At 49.1% G+C, this 24,085-nt stretch overlaps 3 protein-coding genes across 3 annotated transcripts in view; 1 reads left to right on the top strand and 2 right to left on the bottom strand.

Moving 5' to 3' along the window:
• Window positions 1–6,708, bottom strand: part of CSUI_006607 (dead deah box helicase domain-containing protein) — a 20,152-nt gene extending 13,444 nt beyond the window's left edge. Inside the window, exons 1-4 of the mRNA XM_068066761.1 lie at window positions 5,746–6,708; window positions 2,209–5,349; window positions 1,265–1,360; window positions 533–598 (exon numbers count right to left, since the gene is read on the bottom strand). Of these exons, the coding sequence (XP_067921263.1) occupies window positions 533–598; window positions 1,265–1,360; window positions 2,209–4,902 (2,856 nt within the window). The 5' untranslated portion in view covers window positions 4,903–5,349; window positions 5,746–6,708. The remainder of the gene's footprint in view (window positions 1–532; window positions 599–1,264; window positions 1,361–2,208; window positions 5,350–5,745) is intronic.
• Window positions 6,500–14,163, top strand: CSUI_006608 (uncharacterized protein; the record flags this gene model as incomplete). Its single annotated transcript, XM_068066762.1, has 5 exons — window positions 6,500–6,504; window positions 7,814–11,094; window positions 11,152–12,389; window positions 12,959–13,334; window positions 14,111–14,163. The coding sequence occupies 5 exons, from the start codon at window positions 6,500–6,502 to the stop codon at window positions 14,161–14,163; spliced, it is 4,953 nt and encodes a 1,650-aa protein (XP_067921264.1).
• Window positions 14,164–14,687: 524 nt separating this feature from the next.
• On the bottom strand, window positions 14,688–23,893 carry CSUI_006609 (aldehyde dehydrogenase). The gene is made up of 11 exons (XM_068066763.1): window positions 23,075–23,893; window positions 21,889–22,027; window positions 21,370–21,552; window positions 20,445–20,589; window positions 19,735–19,875; window positions 18,549–18,807; window positions 17,748–17,985; window positions 17,229–17,346; window positions 16,227–16,312; window positions 15,751–15,840; window positions 14,688–15,460 (listed from the first exon to the last, which is right to left on the bottom strand). Coding segments are annotated over exons 1-11 (1,491 nt in total). The 5' UTR covers window positions 23,076–23,893; the 3' UTR covers window positions 14,688–15,369.
• Between the last annotated feature and the right edge of the window lie 192 nt (window positions 23,894–24,085).

Here is a 24,085-nt window from a genome sequence, read left to right on the forward strand (position 1 = left end):
ATACCCCTACACCATCAGCCCTGGTGTTTGCCCTTCTAGTACGAGAAAGGAAGGCACGCAAGAGAATGCTTCATGAATCTAGTGATTTTGTGTCTGTCATAGCTACTGTACAGTCCCAATGGCCCTCTCACCTGCTAAGCCGTCTACAGGCAGAAGACAACAAATCTCGCCGGACAACATAGTATCTCGGGCCAAGGGCTGCTAGATGAAGGACTAGTCGTCGTAGCGGATCGCCCGACTAATGCAGAGTTGTTTTTTTTTTACATGCACAGTGCCACCCATTTAGTATCGTACCACGTTTGTTGTCTCTGTCGGGGCTGATGGTGTAGGGGTATCNNTCAATTCCCGATCAGTCCACATCAGAACGCATTCTACATCCGCATCGCCATTCCGTTTACCCGTGGCTTATTCGAGTGCCCTTGGCTTATGCTGACTAGCAAAAATGGGATACAGTTCGAGCCAGCGGAGTACAGATGCGGAAATTTTCTAGTGGAGTAACCTGGGTCATTTGACAGCCGTATGGCAGACATACCTGTACTTCTGTCATCGTGTTGATGTTTCTTGCCTCAAGCGCCGTAACAGTCTGAGGCGAGATCAGCTAAAGGAATACGCGAGAACAACAAACGCAACGACAGAAGAAAGGACAAATGAAGAATGGCAGCGGTAAGTGGACGGGGCAGGACAGAAGAAAAGAGCCGGGATCAGAAGAGAAACTTCAACGATAGTGGGAGCGTTTGTGGGCTACGACGAAGCAGCTGTCCTAGTCGTTTTCTACAGATATATAATGAATGCTGGAGCCAGTGAACTTCCCACTGCCCAAAAGTATTTACTCTCAGCCCTTGCCTGTGTTCCTGGTGTATAGAGAATCGTAGTTCTTGGGACACTGTGCATCAGTGCGGTGTCGGCTGTCGGTCAGTTTGGCTATTGCTCAGCGAGGGAGACAGCTCACTTTGTTGAACCTTTTCCTACTTATTTTTCACGATCAAAACCGATCAACAGACGCACCGCCAGCAGTGCACACTTGTCTGTCTGCTCAGCGGAGCTCGGTTTTAGGTATTAAAGTACTTTCTTGGAGTATTTATTGGTACTTACTTACTACTGCGGAGTACGACTGGCCTACTGGTGTGTGAGGAGCTGTGTTTGTATCGACACTGGCTTTCGATTCCTGTCTTTTCCACATAGATGAGTAGCTACAGACGAGCACACACACAACTATAGAAAGACAGGAAAAGAATGCAACGTCCCTGTGAGTGTATATGCCTACCTGCCCAAGGGAAGAGAAGCGCTTGCCTCTAGTTTTACCCTGCCCTTCTGTCCCGGCGCCATTTTCTGCTCCTCCCTGCTTTGACAAGGAGGCACCCTAATGGCATCCACAAATAAACACATTCGGGGACTCGCTCTTGACGTCTAGAGATAGATACCTTACGCTGCAGACTATCGTAGAGACGGTAGTAAAGATGTACACACACGTCAGAAAACAATGCTAAGAAGACAACTCACTGTATAGGCCTCTCAGGAGCAAAAAGGTGTCCGATTCCCCTTACAAACGCAAGCAGGCGTGTGTAAATCTATACTAATACACGTATATAAGCGCGTTATGTGTGAGCGCCAATGGAGAGAATCGTGCAACAAGAGCGACGCACCAGGCAAGTCGTACCTCGAAAGAAACAAGTGACAACAGAACGAAGAGATCATCTCGTGGAGACGACTATACTTTTTCTATGCGGAACATCAATAGGACAGAGAGAAACGTAGGCTGCAGTAAGACAACGCCTCTTCTTGGGGAGCAGACGTCTGGCAAATCGGGCACCAGATTTACATGGTAGGTACTTGTCACCAGTTTGCATGCGTTCCGTAGAATAGAGATCAACCGCCCGATTTCTCGAACCAGGTTCTACGTTCACCCAAATTTGTGTTGGTCCCTAAGGCCTCAATTTGTCAGATCTAGAAACAGTGATAGAAGCTTAGGACCACCCTTGTAACCCCTACACTGCTGCTCATGTGTGTAGTTACTCATGTTTCACTCATGCATGGGCGAACGTTATTCTTGAGCGTCATTAACTGAAGTGAAGGCAGCTGGAAGGAACATCAGGTGGAATCAGCCCTATTAAGCATACACGGAGAAAACCTCCTCCCCCGGTTCTTCTCTCTTGTCTCGCTCCACCTTTCAAAAAGCAAGAGAGGTCTTGTGGAGACATTTGGTCTCACGGTTTGTTGTTTTCGCCGCTTCGCTTCTTCTTCCGGGAACAGGAGCGTCAATAGCCTCTGAGACTTCAGAGGATCGCCTTTTTCTTCTGCTTGTTGTCCCTCATCGTGTCCCTTCTCGTCCTCACCCTGTCGCAGGACTGGTGTGACCGTCGTCCCGTAGACCTTCTCACTTTCCTTTCGGGTTGTAAGTTCTCCGCCTCTCGCAGGCACAAGGTTAGAAGTGGTTTTCTTCTTCTCCGTTCCTTCGTGACCCGGCTGACACGCATTCGCTTTTTTGGCTACCGCTGGAAGAGGAGTGTTTCCCGCTCTATTCTCTCCGGGTTCTAATGAAAAAGGTGAGGGTCCGCGTGAGTCTTGCTCCAAAGTACTTCCATCGTCCTCCTCATACTTGTCCTCCTCGCTCAGCCCCACTTCTGTAATGGAGGGTGAGTTTGTACGGATATCTTGCTCCCAACTGGGAACAGTTTTTTCCAAGACCAAGTGAAGTGGACCACGAGGGGCGTTCTCTATCTCTCTCAGACGTATTCTGCCATCTCTTCTACTTGTGTTCTTACTCTTCTTACCCCTCGTCTCAAGAAGCATGCTGGAATCTACCTCTTCTTCTCTCTCTGATCTCTTCCTCTTCGGAGTCAACTGCACGCCATCTATGCCTTCTCTGTCTTCAGGAGCTGTACTTGTAGGAGCGGCGTTGGTTGTTTTCCGTGAGGCCTTTTTTCCTTTTCTCTTTTCATCATCACCCTCTGATTCCTTCTTTGGCCTTCTCCAGCTTTCATCGTCAACTTCGCTCTGCGTATTAAAACTGTCAGGAGGAACTTCTAGGGTAGGATCGGTAATACTCCAGTAATCCCCTCCTTCTGTTTCTTCTTCTACTGAATCCTCCCGTCCTTGTTCCCGCTGCTCTTTCTTGTCTCCTACAGCTGCAGAAACTCCGCCACCATCTTGTTCTTTTCTACAAGTATCTTGTTGTGGCTGATTGTCTTCTTTCTTTTCGTTTTTTACTCCCGCACCACTGACTCTTCCTTCTTCCTCGTTTTTCGTCGTCTCCTCTTTCTTGTCTCTCTGTTCCTTGTCAAGTGAAGAACCTGGGAGCTTTTTCACTCTTTCATCATCATGAAAACTCTCCTCAGACTTATCACTCACCTTTCCTGTGTCTCTTATTTGTCGTGAAGCATCTAAAAGACTCTCAGGCACATCACCCGTACTGCTGTTCTCCGTGGTCTTCCTCTCGGGTTCTTTCACTTCGAATCCGTTCACCAAGCCGTTTCCGTTGTCATTGTCTGTACTACAGCCGCGAGGAGGACAGCTGCTTACTTCTCCCCTACTCTCTTCTCCTACTCCTACAAAACACTTGAGTCTTGTCTTGGTTGATGCCTTCCCTTCTACCGCAAAAACCCCCGAAGCGGGGAAAGCTCGTTTCGCTTCTCTCACATGGTGAGGGTAAAGAGGAGGCGGGAAGGAGGAAGTAAAGAGGTCTTTCCCGGCTAAAACGAAAGAAGATTCCTGTCTGGGGAGGCGAGCAGGAAGCACACTTTCTTCACGGGACCGAGATTGGACAGAGAGAAAAGAAGAGACATTAGGGCAATGTACCCGTTGTTCCACTCCGGAGGAACTGAAATAGAAATTCGGACAACCCTGGTAGGGAATTTGTCTTGCTAATCTTTGCACTCCCCTAGGAAAACGGAGACACTTGACATAAGAACCAGTTCGGCCACCACTATTCACCTTGTTCGAGAACGGGTCCCCTACCGGAGACTCAGAAGAGGGAAACGAAGAAAAGACTACTCTTCTAGCGTTCCGTGCAAAAGAGCTGTTGCCTGTACTGCTGGGAAAACGGAAGCACAATGGAGGTACGGAGAGCAGTACTGTTCGAACCTCCGGAGCAACAAACGAGAGAAGAGCTTGACTTGACTTGGGAAGTTTATCCCCTTCCAAAGCAGAGCCGGAACGCTCGCCTTTCGTCGAAACACAGTTGTCACTCGGTGTACATACACTGCCACAAGGAAGGAGAGGAGTACGGGCGCTAAGTTGACTCCGACATTCACTACTCCCTGACTGACGGCGAGAGAACTGGTCTTTCATCAAGATGGCAGCTACCACGCGAGTAGAAGTCGGTGGCACGCAAATGCCTGGTACCAGTAACCTTATATTCTCACTGCGAGTTGAATCGCGCTGTGATGTGCATACGCCACTACTACCGCTGTCGCTTTCTCGGCTGGAGCGGCATCGCACGGAGGAAAGTATCGTGGGTGGCGTGAAAGAATCAGTCTGTAGAAGAGGAAGCGAGACGTGTGGTAAGATAATCCGTCTGGCCGATTGGTGCATGAAAAGTTTACTGGTATTGTCTTTGTAATCGCGGCCGCTTCCTGCCGACGTAGAAGAAAGAAAAAACGAAGGAGGTGGAGAAGCATCTTTTGAGAAAGACGCTAGTGCAGAAGCACTAGAAGAGAAGCAATTGAAAGGAAAAAGACAGATAAAAATACGGGTGAGCAACAGACATCTTCTTGAAACGAAAGAGAAATGGCAAAGAAAACGACGAAGAAGAGAAGCAATCTTTAACCATCCGCGGTGCTGCTGGAGGGGGAGTCGTCCTTTCCGGGTTGCGATACAGTTGTCTTGAAGGAATGAAAGAGACGAAGAAGAAGGAAGAGAAGAAAAACGGAAACAAGATGTGGAAGAGAAAGGAGAACACGACATCTGAAAGGCGGAGCAGGTGAAGGGACGGGGTGGACTGCTGAGTGGTGTTAGCTTGAAGAAACAAAAAGAAATACCGATCCACCAAACGAGCAAAGAGAAACAGGACACAGGAGGAGAGATAGGCAGGAAGCGAAAGAGTCGGGGCTCCAAAAGTAACCATCATTGCCTTGAAGGAGGTTGTTTCGCCTTCTGGTAATCGCGTTTGACCAGCAGCACCCCCCTGTCTCGACGTTGTCCTATGACCTTGTGCAGGAGAGAGACATGACCCGCTCATTCATTCCCATAGTCATTATTCCGATCCAATCTCGGCCACAAAGAACGGAAAGAAGAGGCTAGCACAGAAGGAGAGACACGAGGAGCCTTCATAGCTCTATTATCCTGCACTCATCTGGAGTGATCGAGTCACAGCACGAGAGGAAGACGAGGAGAGAGTTCAGGGGGCTCCTCCTATGGAAGAGAAAACAAGACAACACAACAATAGAGAAAGGGAAGACCGAATGGAGTGAAGAAAGAAGGAGGCAAAGAAACAGACAGTTGTAGAAAAGAAAGACACAGAACAGAGGAAAGGCCTGGCCCGTATAGACATTGATGCGTTGGGTGCTCTCTCTTGTTGGAGCTAGACTGCATGGTAACAGATGGATTGACTCCAAGGAAACAGAAATATGTGTACCATCAATAGCTACATGCTGTACCGATGACGGACCTCGCAGATCGATGGTACACCTCACACATCAACGGTGCACCTGACATATCCATGATACACCTCACACGTCAGTGGTGCTCCTCACACATCGATGATACACCTCACATGTAGAAGATATACCTCACGCATCGAAAGCACACCTCGCATATCGACGGACGGACTCATCGCGGAAACTTATGCGACATTGATGAGTCAGTTTTTCTCCACGATCGCTAGTAAATCTCGTTCTGTCGTCACAACTCTACGCGGCCTATTCTTCCACAAACGCAGTTTTCCTTCCGAGAATTTCCCCATCGGCCTTTCATCTCTTTTCTCCGGTATTTCATTCCGATGACCCCCAAGCCCACTCGGAGGTGGGCGAGAAAAGCCACAAGAGAAGATGCTGGAGGACGGAGAGAGATCGCCGAACGGAAACAAAATGGCAGCCCCTCTTTTGCATTTCTTCTCATGAAGCCAAGAAGAATAACATCATCACTGAAAGCAGGCAAGAGGAGTAATCTCTTCGACGCGTTCATCACCTATTGTCGCGAAGTGGAGTATCTTTTCTTCTCCCCCGCACGCTTCGAGACGTTGAGATCAACTTCACAGCTCAGAACAAGCGTGCGACTTGGTGTGCAGAAGACAAAAAAAGACGGAATACCACTGAGACTGAAGACAGAAGAGAAAACAAACTGCCTCTGTCTGTAAAACAAAAACTGGTTTCCAAAGAGAGCAGAGAGGAAAGGAGAAGGCCTGGACAGCTGGGTAGGTGGTGTTTTTATTCTTGTCCTCTGTCCTGGTGAAGCGGTCGATCGGGGCTGGGGCTTTACAAAGACAATCCCAGCGCCAGCGACTTCTTTCGTCTTTCTTCCTTCATGGGAGGGGGGGAGGNNAAGTGTAACCCGGGGGGACAGAATGACGTCATTTTTGTCTCTTCTTCATTCAGTTTGTCTTGACAGAGGGTAAAACGGACGTCGTTCTCTTTTGTTGCTTGGGGGGTACAGGCCGCTTTTGCCTTGCCGGTATGTTCTACCACTACTATCACACCTCTCTTATGACAAGCTCTGCTACCAAGACATCGGCGATGCAGAAGGGCAACTTCCTTCGAGGCAGGGGGCTGGCTGCACACCACTTGCATGCACATCTAACTTGTCATCAACGACAATCGACGACTAATCAATCGATTCGGTATCTCTTTCCTGATTCTCCTTGTGGCTTTTCGATATCGATTACTTTTCTTTTGCCGTCTTTTCAACTTCTCCTGCTGTCCGAGTGGAAGTTAAGTATCATGGCAGCTCTCCAAGCGGGGGACTCAGGTCTGCCTCTTTCCTTCTCTCTTCAACGAAAGAGGAAAGACACAAGAAGACACCTCAACCGTACTCTAATTTTCCCCTCGGGTCTTTTTTTGTCGTGAGATCTTCCCCTTGCTTTTGGTTTTCGGGACAGGGATAGTGTGAATACTTTGTCCGCGCTTCCTACCTCTTCAGGAGCTCTCTCCCGAGGTTTCTGCTTCGCGTTCTCTAGCGTTCTCATGCTTTCCACGTCCGTGACAGTTCTACTTTTTCGATTCTCTCACAATGAAAGCCCAGATCCAGACCAGCGAAAGCTTCAGAGTGTCTTTTTCTCCGACTTTGCTCCTCTTCTGCCTCTTCGCATGCTTACACGACAGAGCAGGGGCTGGCTCTGTGTGTCTTCTTCACAATGGGCTATGCTTCCACATTCTCCCCTTTCCTTTTCTATCTGCCAAGCCTCCCTGCCTACGCACCCTACTCAAAGAGACTCGCGTGTCACCAGGAAAGTCTGGGGCCTCTCCTTCCTTTTAGCATATGTGTTCACTCTCCGGGAGACAGGACAAAGAAAAAGACCACCGGCCCTTGCATTTCACTGCAGCTACACTCCTCACTGGGCATCTCTATAATAAACGTAAGAAAAGCCACAGTAGGTGAGATGATACTTTGTCTTCGCTTGTAACTGTCTCTGGACCGCCGTCAGAACCGAGGAGAAAGAAGGCGGTATCTTAAAGCCAGCATGAAACGGATAAAGAAAAGAAGAACTTGACACGTCTTCGGGCCATGTACCCTCTCCTCGTCCATGCTCATCAACCAGGCTGACCAACTTGCTTCTATGTGTACATGTATGCCACGTGTCTACATGGTATGCGTGCCCTTCCCTGAGGGAGACTGTACATCACTCGTGTTTCCATCTCTTCCCTTTTTCTTCTTGTCCAAGACACCTGACTCCCTCCGTCCTTATCAAGATGGCGGGGAGATGCCTGATTCCTCTTGAAAAGGCACTTGTGATAGAAAGGGCATCTAGGCCTTTCCTTCCAAGTCCGTCAACAAAGAGAAGTTTCCTCGCTCTTAGAAGAAAAGGAGAGTCTCTTAACGAAGGCCGTTTGTCTTTCCACCAGCAGGTATGCCGTCCGTATGAGAGTTCTTGTAAGAGCGAGGAGTATCAGCCAGTGAGAAGTGATAAGAGGAACAAGACATCTTTGAAAAGAAAGACTTTCGCAGGAGGGGAGGAAATGAGGAGTTTAGGAGAAATATGGATGGAAATGAGTATTCGAATTGCTGAAAGAGTGAACTGGTATCGCAGTAGGTGTGGTTGTCATCATGGTGGAAAAGACGTGTCTCCTCAGTTTCTCCATACCATGGTACAGCATCAGAGCCGAAAGAGGGGGGAGAGTGACCTCTTCGTGACAGGTGAGAGGCAAGGGGAGGAAAAGGATGATGATAGTTTAAGGGGCTACGTATCTCCGCACCAAGAAGAAGAAGAAGGTTGGTTGAGAGAGTCAGGACAGCAATCAGGAGAAGTAGGGCGGAGGAGAAGGAGAAGAAGAACAGGGAAAGGAGCCGTGGTAGAAGAACGGGGGGGAACGGGTGGCAGTGACAGAGAAGGTAGAGAGAAGAGGAATGGTGAAGAAGATCAAGAAGAAGAAGGAGCAAGACGCGGCTTACGACCCGAAGACGAAGTTACAGGTTTGAACGTAGGGAAGGCGAACACGGGAGCAAAAGAACAAAAGAGGGCGGAGAAAGAGGAAGATAGGGATCAAAAGTCGGAGCAGACAGAAAGGGCAGTAAAGAAGGTAAGACTCCCAAATGCAGGCGAACAAGACGTGAATGGAGAGAGGAAGAAAAAGAGAGAACCAGGTGAAGCAGGAGAGACGACGGGTCACGACGAGGAGAAAGATGCCGACTTACTGTTCGGAAACCAAGCCGAGGACAGAATGATCTCTCCCTGGGAAAAAGGAAAAGCAGGAGGAGCAGGTGGAGGGATCTTTCAGCTAATGCCCACAGAGCTGCTTTTGTGTCTGTTGGAATGTCACTCAAGAGCCATAAAAAAAAAGACGGCTGATCCCGGCCGTAGCCGACAGAAGCAGGGACAGAATTCACGGTTACCCGTATCAGAAGGAAAAGGGGTGGACGCGGGTTCGACTGTGATGGTACCGATGACGCCGTCTTTCTCCTGTACTAGTACCTATAGAAACGCAGGTCCCGAAACTCCCTCTTCTTCTTCTTTCTCTCCCTCCTCCTTTTCTTTTCCATTGCCTCTTTCCGCTTCCTCTTCTTCTGCGTCTTGTGACTCACGCGCACCCTTCCCTTTACCTTCAAGAAGAGCCGTGGACGAATTGCTCTACGCCCTCAGTACTAGAGTATCTTCTTTCACGTTGGCCGAGCTCCTCTGGTTTTCTTGGGCTCTCTCCTCATTATTTTCTTCTCCGTCTTTTTATGAGCCTCGCTCTTCCTCCTCCTTCTCATCCTCCACCCGTAGTTCCTCCTCTTCTCCTACACTGTCTGCTTCATCACATTTTCGCCCTTCCCCCTATTCGCTTCAAGGTAGCCCTACATCACCACTACCATCGTCTGTTTTTGCTTTGGCTTCTTATCTCGACTCTTCTTTTCTGCCTTCCCATTCCGCCTCAGGGAATTGTGACGGTCGGTCGCATGAGTCGCATAGGTTGTCGTCAGCCAATTCTTCTTCCCCATTTCTTTGTCGTCGATCTCTGTTAGCTACTCTTTTTTCTCGTGCGCTTCATGTGGTTCTACAGCCTGAAATCAGTTGTAACGAAAAGCAGGGGGTGTCTTTCCTTTCTTCTCCTTCAAGTAAAGGTCTGTCGTCGGATTTGCTTGCCCGGGGAATCTCTGGATTGAGCCAGCTAGTTGACAGTCGCCATGCTAGAGAGCAATTCCCGTTCCTTCAGAGTCTTGTTCTCCCTCGTCTGATCTTAGTCTTCCTTTCACATCAGAGATCAGAAAGATCATGTTCTGACCTCGACCATTCGTTCCCTTCTCATCCTCCTCTTCCGTCTTCACTTTCTTCTTTGAAAAACTTCACGCTCCTCTTAAGCGCGTGCAGCCGGATAAATCTTCGCCCTCCTCAGGCTCTGCTTGATGCCATCCTCAGCAGCAGCTTTGACTGTCTTACGCCTCTCTTTCTCCAGCTACGTCCACAGCACCATCATGATGAGCAACAGAGTCATGCAGAAGGTGAGGGAAAGGAGAAAATCGAAGAACAGGAGAAGGAGGATGGTAGGCATAACAACAGCCTGAAGGCCTCGATATCAGCCTTGGTGTACGGCGGGTTGTATCTCAGCCCTTCCTCGACTTATTCTGTTGCTTCTCCTCGCTCTTTCTCATGTTTGACTCTACCCGGTTCACCTCCTTCCTCTTTGTGTACGGAGAAAAGTCCAAAGCCCGTGGGTACAGTGGGTCCACCTATACCGTCATCATCGTCACCCGCGACTCCGTCTTCATTCATATCCGCCAGTGACTTCCTGCAAGCTTCATTGTCTTCTATATTTTCGTCTACGTCCCGGCACTCTCTTACATTCTGTTTTCTTCAGTCTGGCATTCCATTCGCTTCTGCGACACCCTACCGTCGAGATCTCTCCGCGTTACTACTCTCTTTATGTCGTCTTGAGCGTTATGAAGCTTCTTCTTTTCTTCTTCTACGCTACGTTATTCTTCCTCGTCTCTCCTTTCAGCCATGTCGTACGCCTGATCCAGAGAGGCTCTTAGAAAAAGTCTACCTGGACGAAGAAGAGCTCGAACAGCTGCGACAGCACAGTTGTGGTGAGCTTACTCTACGGAGTGAAGCTGAAGCAAGAGAGCTACTAAGTTTAAGGGTGTTATCTAAAGGTGGCGGAGAAGAAGGGAGACACGATCATCATTTTCCCAGTGACGCAAGCTTAGACTTCGGCAACTTGCTTATGGCCTGTGCTCTCCAAGTAGGGCTCTATTATCCCATACGTTCTTTTTTTCCACAATACACTTTCAATCAGAGAGGAGGAGAAGAGAGTAAAGGCCTTTTTGCGGGACTTCTGCAGTCCATCTTCAGTCCAACCCACTTCTACTTCACCTTGCAGACTGATAGCAGCAGTAGTAGTATGGATTCCTTGTCTTCTCTTTTGGGTTCTTTGAAGCTAAATCCATTTCAGGAAGAAAACCATTCCATGCAGAATGACTGGAGGTATCAGTTGTTATTGTTGTCATGTTTTCTTAATCCTAGAAGTAAGGATGACTCCAGAAATTTTTACTCCTGGGTCTTTCTTGGTGCCTCTCTTTTAGAGCAGATATACACCGGTTCCGTCTGCAGTAGGAAGAATTTGGCTTCGTTCTCTTCTCTTTCGTGTCTGTCGTCCTCTTTCTCTAACACTCCAAATGTGCCCTTTGGTTCGTCTACACCAGCAACAAGGGCCGCAGTCTCTTCCTCTCTCCTGTCTCCTTGCTGTAGCGCTCATTCTCCTACCGTTTGTTTACACTTCGGTCTAGATCCGACGCACAGTGTAACAGAGCCTAGCAAGAAGAGGCACAATAAGGAGGCCGGAAGTGGTACTTGCATGACACAAGGGATCTTCTCTACATCACCTACTGGAATAGAGCAACGAAACAGGAAGCACCAACAACTCAACAAATTATGTGATTCTGCCCTTGGGTCAGATGTGGATGGAAATGAGGGATGTATGTCTAGTGCTCACGTTCACGAAGATAAAATTAAAGACAATTGTAAAACATGTGGCTTGAAAGAGGAAGCAGTGGAGGAGATCTTCGACAGGGAAAAGGCAACACAACACGAAAGGCTAAGTGGCAACAGAGGATCCCTTCCGTCTGTTTCCCTGCAACGGCAGATTTTTCTTTATTGTCTCGCCATGAGGCATCTGGCGAAGATTCGTGTCAACACAGCCAGCGATGACGCGGGTTGCATATCGCAGCGACGCTATGGAGACAAGAATAGTAAAGGCTTGGGTAACAACAACACTGGTTCTTATAGTCGTCACGGTGATAAGAGCGGCTATGTAAAGCGAGGGTGGACGGGAAAGGAGAAGGACGAGGAGGGGATAAAGAAGAAACAAACGGGAGAAGGAAAGAACAGTCATAACGGCAGAGGAGAGACCAGTGAGCAAGGACAACAGAGACTACACAAGGTACGGGAAGATGAAACAGTACATGTAGCCGGACCGGCGGAGAAAGAAGACAGAAGAACTGACGTGAGAAGGGAACCTCACAACAGAGGAAGTATCATGGAAACAGAAGAAAGATGGAGGAAGAAGGCTGGAGAAGGAGAGGAGGATTCAGCACAACAAGTCAAAGAAGAGGAAGGAGACAAAAGACCCAGCATTCTCCTTGACAATGTGACGCTGTTCTCCTCTATCTTCAGCTCATTGCGTCTACATACACTCCAAGGGTTGTTGCGTAGTCTGGCTGAAAAGAGTGGCGTTTCGCACTCAGAAATTCCAGAAAAAAAGAAAAACAACAAGGAGAACGACAACGTGCTCAGTGGACGTCAGTCTCGTTTAGAAAACGAGGTCGGTTGTCGTTGGGATGAGTTTCTCTCGGACATCAAGTCGCAGATTTACTCTTCGTAGTCATTCTTCTTTTTCATCTGGGTTCTTTATACTAAGCTAAGCTTCCTCTAAGAGTTGTACCTCATCTTATCATCAGTCTCGTGAAAGGCGCTTTGCTACAGCGGTAACCTGTGTAAGGTACACACAGATAGCTTCGTCAATCGAATGCTTACCCTCTTGTGGAGACATGAGGATTGTCTGGAGGAGGGTGGATAGGCCTTCGAAGGTATACCTCTTCACACTGGATATGCTTTTCTTTGCTCGTAGTCTTCTATCCTAGATGTGAGGAGGTCCTGCAGAGGAGCCGACTACGAATGGTCAAGCGTCCCGTTCTCCAGCTCTCTCTGTAGATCTCTGTGTACAGTCCTAGCCATAGTAATTGTCGATGCGATCGCATGGCGCCCGATCACGCCTCTCCAGGACACACAACCAACAAGTTTCTTCCTGTCCATCACGTATACACGACTGTATTCGAACCCATGTACGTTTCTCTTGCCTGAGGCTTTCCCGTGTTCTTTCTTTCCGTGCAGGTTGTCTATGCTCTTCACGCCTGCCTTCGAGTTTTCACGAGAGGGCTGGCCAGGGGTGGGGATCGGCTTGGTGGAAAGCTGAATCCGAATGATGAAGTACATGGACGATGCAGCAGCAATGGTGTGAACACCCTGCTAGCAGATACTGTTGGGACAGGAGAAAGAATATCCGGTACACAAGCAGACTGTTACGACAATCGAAATAGAGAAGAAAGTCCGCCACCGGTTCGTTCAACGACTACGATCACTACTAGTTCTACTCCAACAGCATTCTCCTCTCCCACTTCGGCGACAATAGAAACTCGTAATTTTACGGCACGGGGGGGGGAGAAGAGAAAAACAGCAAATCCAATTTCCGATCCGTCCACCCTGCGTCGTAAGAACTTACCTTTCAGGCCTTATATCGTGACGAATACTGCTTCTCGGCGAGTACAACGAAATGTTTGTGTCTTCCCTTATACTCTTGACATAGTTGTCCGTTAGATGTTCATGTATTCACCCGCGTTCTTACATCAGCCAGAGCTTGTCTGATACAGCTTCTCTCGACCGGGCAAGAAACTTGCATACGCTTGATGATAGCATACGACTCCGTGGCTTCCTTACTTCCCCTTGCTCTCCACTCTCTTCCGTGTGACAGGTGAGATACGGTATTTGGCAGAGAATGTTAGGGTTTACACACATTCTTCGAGGGTTCAGCCCGTGCTTCCAAAGACTTTGTTATTATCTTGTCAAGTATCCTTGTCCGTTTATTCTTAGTCAAAACGAGGATACGGAAAACCCAGGTGTTGGGCTTCGCTTTTCAGTCGAAGCGGTAAAGGCCAGACGAAGGTGGAAGAGGGGGCAGGAGTCATCATGTATATGTCTCTTGGACTTCGAAGGGAATCAGCGCAGAAATTTCTTAGCTTGTTCTCAACTATGAAAAGACAATTCAGCACCTAGCTCTCACACGATCGTGGTACGCGGCTAATCTCAGTACATCGACCGGTCCCAGTTCTACTAATACTCCGACTGTTGCCATACCTATTCTGTATGCGTACTCGAGTTTGGAAGCGTAAGGGAAATACAGGCTTCTTCAAAGTGATACCTCCAACCAGTCTGTTCTTTGCTAAAACTGTCAACATCGGCCCCCTCTTTTTCCATTTTCTCATCTAGGCTCTTACAATGTGCATACCCCGAAGCGACCACTATTCCTAGATCGCGTCTGACCTTCTTAGTCTTGTCTCTCGCCGAGGTAGCAGGCCTAAATGTACAACCCGAGGAATTTCTCTCCCCTCCGCGATACCGGCCCTTCTGATGTGTCACCGTGAACGTTTGCTCGTAAGGTCTGACCGAGTTCGTGACACACCTAAGCGACATCACTACTATCAAGTCGGTACATGACCCATCTTTTCTCCAACCCGTGGAATACGACCCGTCTCGATCTGTGGTGACGACGTGGGGACAGGAGAGACAGTGTGGCGAGTGTTACGCGGACCTCCGCTCTTTCTATACTGACGATGTTGGAGATGCCTCAGCAGACGTCGAGGAAGAGTTGAGACCACTCCAATCGCCACCTTCTTAGGACAGTGACCGCGGCGGCTCTCCTTCGCCATGCAGGATCACTAAACAGCCGTTAGAACTGTCTCACGTTCTACGGCAAAAAGGAAAACGCGGTTTTGTTTACGAACATTTACGAACATAATCTTTGTATACAGCAGCAGTCGCTGTGCAGATACATTTGTCATTCACCAAGATGTACCACTGGTTTTTCCCTCATCACAGGTCGAACCCAGTGGGACTTTACAACAAACACAGGCTCTTCACATTCGTAAATCACTACGACGACGACCTGGTTCCTTGAGAATCTTTTTTCTGCTCAAACAAACAAGAATCTTCATTGCCCAGGAAAGCGGAAAGACGAGCGGAACGTTTCAAAAGACGGACGAAGCGAAGACGTACGAGAATCCTCGTGATTCTCGTTTGTGTAGTCTATATGAGATTTGAACGTTCATAGTTTCACGTTACTTACAGTAATGATTTCCGAGTGTGCGAAAAAACCTACAAACTCCTTTGTCCCGTAATAGTTACTTTCATCGTTACTAGTCGTGGTAGTTCTTCTGCTTTCGCTTTGGCAGTAAGAAAGACGACCATGTATATATGTACGCATGAACGTAATTCCAACATGTTTCGATAGTAACAGAACAACAGTCACTTCGTACTCATCGAAATGCGGATAAAGGCCGACACGAGTGGCACATCTATATGCATGGATGTGTGACGATTGAGACTTGCGCTTCTCATCAGCGTTCTTGCATAAGTGACCACCTGAGAGAAGGACCTTCAATCCGTTGATGCATTTGTTCTTCAAATCCACCTTCAAGCAAGCTCCTGAATGTACAGATGATGGATCCCTTTTTGCCGGAGGTTTCCTTCTACTTCTTCAAGATGACATGGGGGTGCTCCAGGCGGTTGTAAACAGCCTTGACCTCTAAGTACGGCAGCAGACCTTCCTCTCCTCCTTCTCTGGACACACAATCCAAGCGCATTTGCATGCGGAGATCTTACCGAAGAAAGCAATGGATATGATACATGTCCTTTAAAAAAACGGGAGGTCATACAGACATGCTAACACCGATACACCCGGGCCGGACACAAAGAAAAGCAAGCTGCACACGCACAGAAAGAGAATGACTGGGTAGCGCGCATAGTGTGCATGCCTCATGCATGCATACAGAACATGAAAGACAGTTCTTCTTCCCTTCCTCCCTTCCTTCGCTCCTCCTCTCTAGTCTCCGTTGGCTTTAACGTCTTACCTGCCATAACCACTCTGCTTGAAGCCTCCGAACGGCGCGGCGATATCTGTGTTGTTGTAGCAGTTGACAAACACGTTGCCAGCCTTCAGTCTACAAAACACAGAGGCACAGCACTGCAAACTTTGTTGATTCTCCTCACAAAAAAAAGTGAGTCGATCCCCATTTCCTTGTGGATGTATGCTGCCTCCTATCCTTTCTACCCCTTCGCCCCCCGTGACGTGTAGTATCTCTGCAGGACAAAGGACTCGCAATGATTTCGCGTCATTCCTAATCACAGCGAGTACAGGGAAAGATTTCTACCCCCCTCGTATGCATTCCTCAGTACCTAACGGTCCGGTCACGCCTTCCCACAGTAACGTGATCATGGTGGTCCACCTCAATATACACCAACGACAGTCTACGTACAGTGTGATACTTATTGTATCTATACGTGCACAGGGAGGTGGATCAGTGGTTCACAATCTAAGTCAATTTACCTGTTAGCACAATGGTAAGCCAGAGCCATATCCTTTGTACATACACCTGCGCCAAGTCCATAATGCGATTCATTAGCCCGATCAATCTGCAAGGTCGGACACACAACACACATTTACAAATCAGCCCGGCGTACATCTCCCCAGAATCTAAATGTATGTAGGTGACACACAGTACGCGCAGACAAACTTTCAATGAGACCAGATTCGACGATTCGTGTGTAGACGCCTTCCTTCTTTGCCTTCTACACGACAGAGAATGCTGATGCAGACACACATACGGGAGTGGTGAGAATATCGCGTGAGATAATCTGTTGAGTTTCTCGCTGGCATGGTGCCGATACGGAGGTAACATTGTCCTTGGCTGCATGTCCTCTACCACCATGACGTCTCGATACAAGACAATATCTCCCTCTTCTGTATATTGTCGACGTGACGGCATAAGTGGTATGAGGCTGGCAAAAGAGACACATACAAACTGTATCACGCGAGTTAATGGAGCCATCACGTCCAAACTTCTGGAGCTCCTTTCTTGTTTCTGTACTCGGCCAAAGAAACAGAGGAAAGTACAGGACAGCCTGTGGGCCTGCACTTACATGAACAACACGAGAACCTCAGCACACTGAAGGGCACTAAGACCTGGAATATCCCTGTGTTTATGTGAGAGAAGGAGCGTGCTTATCTAGCACAGCTCTGTACGATGAGGGAAGGCGTGTCGCTTGTATGTTCCACATCACGAGGGTGATGCAAAGGTGCAGTTTTATGTGAATGAAGGTATCTGTATACACACAGCTACACCTATACACGCATCTGCAGTCGAAAAACCCACACAAACCCCTTGATTCCTACTATCTCTGTTGCGTCCTTCCCACACGAGATAGGAAAGTCGTACTACCTGTTGTATCCTTCGCACACGAGAAATAGGGAAAAGAAGAAATCGCCTCTAAGCATAACGCCGCAAACTTTTCATTTTTCTCATAGAGAGGAAATAGAACTTTCTCTTACAGCCTCATCAACACTCTTGAACTTCAGCACACAGACAACGGGCCCGAAGATTTCTTCTTTCGCCACTGTCATCTCATCAGTCACATCTTTGAAGATCGTCGGGAGCACCCAATACCCTCTGGAGAAAATCGCAAGACACGGAAAGCCTAATAAAGAAACAAACACGAGTGGACGTATTCATCTCCCCTTCGGACGGACGGCTGCTTCTTACAACGGAGAGCGGTTTTCCCCGCTTAGCAGCGCAACCAGCGTGGTAAAAGGGAACAACGGCCTTGTCGCCGTTGGCAACTAAAGGGGGGTCACAAGGTACACTACGCACACACACACGCACGTTACATGCATACATACATATGTACCTACATATGCATGTGCATACACGAGTATACAAGCATACGCATACACTGGAGCAGACTGTTTCGTACCGGTGAGAAAATCCTAGCTATCACTTGGTGCATTGCTTGCCCCCACCAGTAGCACCTGTCCGCTTGCTGCTCGCGTGCTTGTTTTGTGTATGCTTACTTTCCTCCCTTCTTCGCCCCACCAGTAACAAGAATGGCACCTTCTGCGATGCCTTTCTCGATATAATTCATCACCCGCTCAAACTGAATCTTATCGACCAACGGGCCCTGCGTACAGCTCGGATCTTGTGGACATAGTAAATGCAGGTGTTCCTCAACAAAAGTCTTCAAGTGCTTGATGAAGTCATCGTACACTACTTCCTGGACAAAGACTCGGCTGCTAGCAACACAGCATTGTCCTGAAAGCAGCAAGAAAAGGAAAGAAGAAAAAAGACCGAACAGAACAACCAGTCCGCCGGCAGCACCATCTCCAGTTGGCTTGTCCTTCTTCACACAAGAAAAGGTTTCACAGACTTTCCGGAGAGCAATCCAGTCATGGAACCCGTATCTTGGCAAGAAGTCTTTCCTCTGCACCGTGGAGGAATACGAAACTCAAAGTTCTATTGGTACCCTCTTGCGTGAGACTTCAGAAAGAAGAGTAATGCTCCGCGAGGCAGATACTGCAGACAGGCTTTCACAACGTAAGAAGATTGTACTGAACACCCGTATGACTTTTGTACGGGAAAGGAGGAGTAGACAAACTACGACATACACAGGTATACAGTCCGAGGAATGTTCACTTAGCCGCAGGTGCTGCGTGTAGACAAGCGTCTATCTATTAAGAGAAAGAAACGATCTGAAGCATATACAGGAATCCTTGCTCTTGGCATCATCTCTTTTTCCTCTTCACCAAGCAGTTCTCCTCCCCCTATGTCTCGTCTATCCTGATCGTGAGAATTTCCTTCCTTGTCTGTTTTCTCACCTGAGTTTGGGAAGAGGCCATTGAAGGCGACCTCAGCAGCCCGGTCAAGATCGGCATCATCACATACAATGAGAGCGCTCTTGCCCCCGAGTTCGAGGGTTACACGCTTGAACTGTGTTAAAGCTGCAGCCGCAATCTTCCTTCCTGTGACGGTACTCCCGGTGAAACTGATCTTGTCAACCTTAGGATGGTTCGCGAGCACATCCCCGACAGAAGGTCCAAAGCCATTCAGAACGTTTACAACTCCGCGTGGAAATTCCTGTACCATAGGAAAGTGCATACATGGAGAACAGGCAGGTGGCTATATGGGGTGACGACAACATATTTTTGAGATATGTATACGCGGGAGACAGATGCTGCAGAGATATGTACGCACACGAATATATATGAAGCCATGTTCAACCTACACTTGATGCTGTCGTACTACGGCGCCTCTACGGATCTATCTTTTGGCTTTATAGAGAGAAGCACGCAGCGCTACGTCAAGAAGGCGCCACGGAAACACCTCCGCCTCGCGAGAATTCAAAAATCCATCTGCATGATTGAAGACACACCGCGCGAGAACAGTCTTTGTAAGAAGATAGGAACCCACTGTCAGAGTTGCCTTCAGCTAATGTATGCATATACGCAGGCGTGCACTCACAGACATCCACATACTTCATCCCCTGGTCAGAGGGGTGTGCGCTGCCGTTCGCCTGCGCGACCTTGTAGCTTGTGTACCATCACTGCTGTGGCTACGAAGTCACAGCAGTTATGTACGGAGATCTAGAGGGGAGGTACAACGGAAATGCGGAGACTCAAAACTACGGAGGACAAGCAAAGACGGAAGCCCGGGTCTCCCCTGTACCACGACCAGTGGAGAGTTCGTTATGGGTATAAAATATATAAATCTATATCCACCTATCTCCATACCTGTCTCTCTAGACACACACACACACAGCTACGAGATGCCGATCTGTTGCGACCCAAACAGGTGACTGTCCGTGCACGTGTACGCGATTCCTACGGATGAATCAGCGTTGCTCGCTGTTTACTCGTACCCGTAGCAGCTAATATCCATGAAGAAACAGGAGGTATGTGCCAGAGCTACGGTTGGTTGGACATAGGACAAAAACAAAAACAGTTGCCTTTTGAGAAAAAGACGAGCGGAGCGCCCGCTTCCGCTTGGAAAGTCTTTACTTCTTACCGCCTTCTGGATTAGTTGACAGAGCTTCAGACCAGAGAGGGGGGTCTTCTCACTAGTCTTAAGAACAATCGTACACCCACACGTGAGTGCAGGCGCCAACTTTAAAACAAGCAAATACAGAGGATAATTCCAGGGGACGATCTGAAAAAAGAGGAAGAGGAAATAAGAAGTCTTAAGGCTCATTCCGCTTGGGGCATGCGCAAGACAAAGGCTTCGACCTCACACATACATACACACAAACATGCAGGAAGAGTCCAAAGAGCTGTGCCGCAAAAAAAAAAGGGAAGAAACGTAATCTTTGCCGCGGCACCTTTGATCGATGTATCTTCAGTCTGGAAAGGCGTGTCCGTAGTCTTCTGGGAATTCCCTATATGCACAGTAGCAATATAGATGTACAAGTACACATTTCTACATCTCGTGGTATGAGAGGGGAAATACTACGTACACAGAGAGGTACTAGTCTGCCAGATAGCCATCCCCGAAAGTGCATGTGCCCAGGGTATACGTCTTCTTAGGTGTAGCGAAACCTCGTAGCCTCCTCGCCGCTGGCGCCGGAGGTAAGCAGTGTGCAAGACGGACTCATGTCTGTTGTGACGTAACTCGAAGATGTGTTCGGTGTGCCGGAAGTCTCCGCCAGAAACAGACATACAGATGTACAGATACCTACTAACATTTGAAACGACAAGCGAGGCTATGGAACAGCAGCTTACTCCAGCGACAACTCCGACAGGTTCTCGTCGTGTGTAGCAGAAGAACTCATCAGGATTGTCAACAGGAATGGTCTTGCCGACGATTTTGTCCGCCCAACCCGCATAGTAGTGGAGAATGCGAACAACTCCAGCTAAGTCAGTCTCACTGGCGCAAAAAAGAGAACACGGCAACTCATGAGAAAGAAAGGACTCTAAACCGTCTGACTTTTTGTAGCACACAAACAGACGTCTTGCGAGAAAGGCATACTTGCCGCCGTGGATGGCTGGAGTCGTGGACGGGGAAGATCACGCCGGGCGGAACTGACCGGTGGCCGCGAAGTCAGATGTGGGATACTCGCATTCATGTACACGGGGCACGTAGCTACAATGCTACCTGTGTCACGGAAACCGATGCATGTACAAGGGTGGTACCCTACAGCGGTACCTCCGACATAACAATGCACCTGCCAATACACATCGACGTCTGTATGGACATGTACACACTACACAGATTTATACAGTACAGAGCACAGTGTCCCACAGCAGCTACGAAAAACAGCGTCCCGCTGAACTTGCTCGGATTCTATGCCTCGCATGCGGTGGCGGACATCTACTCTGACATGGCCTCACAGGGAGGGATGTCTCGTATGTTTGCGGAGCCCGTAGCCACCACCATCCCTCACCTGTTTGGTCACCTAACTATACACAGAAGATATTCTTCATTTTGACGTATTAAACTGTGTAACTATTACACGTATCTACCCTTTCTGCTTACTATGTCTCTACAAACCTTCTGAAATACGGTTGACGTATTCCGTATCCACTACAGACACGCACTACACTACTCTAAGAATTCCCACCCTGTCTATGATCGATAACTCTCGCGCTCTTTTCGTGAGCCCGTATACAAAGGAACAGCGAATCCGGATTGTCACTCAGCCCTTACTGAATACTGCTAATAGGCTTGCCCGAGTCAACGGACTCGATAAGAGCAAGCTCATCAGCATGTTGTTCAACCAAACCGGCAAGCCGATGAAGAAGCCGAGCACGTTCACGGGCGCTGGTTGAGAGGGACCAGTCGTGGAAGGCCCGGGCTGCGGCTTCAACGGCCCTGTCGACATCCTCCGGGCTACAAGAAAGGGACGAGGCACCAAGCAGAAAGAATGCACCAGACATAACCCCCCCACAAAAGAGACAACAAAGAAGCAGATTCTCTAAGCCGAAAGTGTAGGATGGTCACAGTGCCAGTAGAACAGGAAGACTGGATCCTCGACCCAGCTGTGGCCGGCCTCCTCTATCGTGATGAGTCCGTTCCTTGTGAGTGGGATGCCCTCTTAAACAGAAGTGCTTGTGACGTCTTCTTGTCATTGGGACACGTGTGCCGAGGTTTAGGGTTTAGTATACAAGTAGTAAAAACCGCGTGCGCACTACCTCAGGACCCTATGGGAGCTTCGCTTCGCCTTACCTGGCCTCCTGCACCTTACATATGACTTCCTCGGTTGCGGGATTAACATTGTCAAAAAAGCTGCCGCTTGTTGCTTCTACGAACTCGCCATCAATGAAGAGGCGAGTTTCAACGTCTTCCGGCTTCAATGTAGGTGCCACTACAAAGAGGCAGAGAGCAAGGTATCGAGGAAACATACACCCGGCTGAACCCCAGCCACAGTACGGTTCTGTCTTCCACCTGGCTCGACCGCCCACTGCTCCCCCACGGTCGGTTCAGTTTCGAAAAGTACTCATCCGCTTTTATTCGTGTGTGGCTATATATCGGCAATCCGCGAATCTTCTCACACGTACAATTTTGTACGTCAGCATCGCGCGCGCGAAAACCGAGTAGCAGAGAACGCACACGCGAGCGAACAAAATGCGCCCCGAAGAAACAGTCCGTACTGTGCAGCTCCTACCGCCTTGCAAGCTTAATCTTCAACATGTCCGCAGACGCGGAAGTTAATTACTATCACTGCGCCGGCGGCAACTGCCACAGAGCGACAGGCAATTCCATTAGCACACGACTGCCATGCACTTTATGGCACGAGCACGTGCATCTGCGGATGACGAGCTACAGCTCAGTTGCACAGCAAAACCGCAACCGAATATAAACAGCAGTTTTGGCGTCCCCCCTGTCTTTTGGTGTCACTCCAGCCAACTGGACTGAGAAAACCCCAGTAACCAGTCACCGGGTAAGAAGACACCGGCCCTATCTCTCAACGTGAGTGAGTCTCTAGTTGTTCGCTTCTTGAGGAAGACAAGCGAGCAAACGCGTTGATTCGCGCACGCGACCTCGACTACATACGAAATCTCTCCTCCGCGTCTCCCCTACACGGGAAATAGGCACATGCGAGGGACGAGGGACAGGGACGGCTACTCTAAGTTATCTGAAAAACCGAGCTGTCTAGAAGAGCAGAGCAAGCTTGTCAACATTTGTCACTAAACCGATCATCCGTATCTCTCCGTGCGGGCGAGGTATTGAGCCACTTTACTACAGTCGTCTTTTGTCCGTGTGCACACACGAACAGAAAATGGCGTCTACGTCCCGCAACGAGATAGCGACAAAACGAGGTCGAAGAAGAAAGAAAGCTGCACCCACAAAAAGCATACGCGGAGGGCCGTGTGGACAGGATGAACCAAGTCTCATCCCAGGAGCAGCTTACTCTCGGGAGATCTGGTCTTCGGTGCAGGGATGCACGCACACGGCGGTCTCGATGGAAAGACACTCAGACAACACAATTCGTACCGGCACCCGTTTAAAAGAACTGCCGACGACACCGAAAGCTCGTAATCGCGCAGAAGAGAACCGAAAGGAAAACGAACTCCGCTGGGGTGGTGGAGTAGCAGCAAGCTCCGCTCTCGTACTGACACTGCCAACTGCACACCATGCGCTGCACTCCCGCCGGTATGATGGCGGTTCCTCGATACCGTGTTCCTGTATCTGTCTCCGGGCGGCTACATCGGATACACGCACTCCGCGTGGTTACTCTCAGTTTCTGCAGAGGAGGGTCGGCGGGAGTCGTCCACCGCGCTGTCTTGTTTTAGCTTATGCAAATAGTGCTTGAGATGAAAGCGTGCCAGTTGAAGCCAAAAAGCTAGCAAGTTTTGGAGCTTGGAATGGAAAAAAGCCGTACTGGAGTGCCACTGTCTCGGCGAGTTGCCGGGAGTATCCCTCATCCACAATTTCTGCACCCCNNNCCCCCGCCATAAGCCACACTCGGCAATGCCGCTGCCGCCTGTGATTTAGCAATCACAGATACCTGACTGTGGTTATGTTTTGAGTTGCGGCCGAAGGAATGCTGGCGGCCCCGCGCGGAGGAATGAAAGAAAAACGAGGAGAGTATACACGACGAGGGGATGTAGCATACCGCGTGCAAGCGGCGTGAGTCTCCCATCTGAGGCTGTCCACGCGTGTTAGGTCTCTCACTTTGAAAAATCTGAGCCGCGCGCAGGCCTTCAACTCTCCACTGGATACGTGGGCCAGCGGAACGACAGTCTTGGCTAGCTGCAGCCGCAGGCGTTCACCTCGATTGCTCCGCCAGCTGTGTGGTTTCAGTGGTGAAGCTGTTGTCTTGATTCTCCATCTCGGTTGCAAAGTCCGGCAGAGGCATCAGATGCTACCGCCGCCATATGGCTCGTCTCCCGCACTCTACGATAGGGGATAGGGCACTCCG

Source organism: Cystoisospora suis, assembly GCF_002600585.1.
Source record: "Cystoisospora suis strain Wien I chromosome Unknown contig_3369, whole genome shotgun sequence".
In the NCBI taxonomy this organism is placed as follows: Eukaryota; Apicomplexa; class Conoidasida; order Eucoccidiorida; family Sarcocystidae; genus Cystoisospora; species Cystoisospora suis.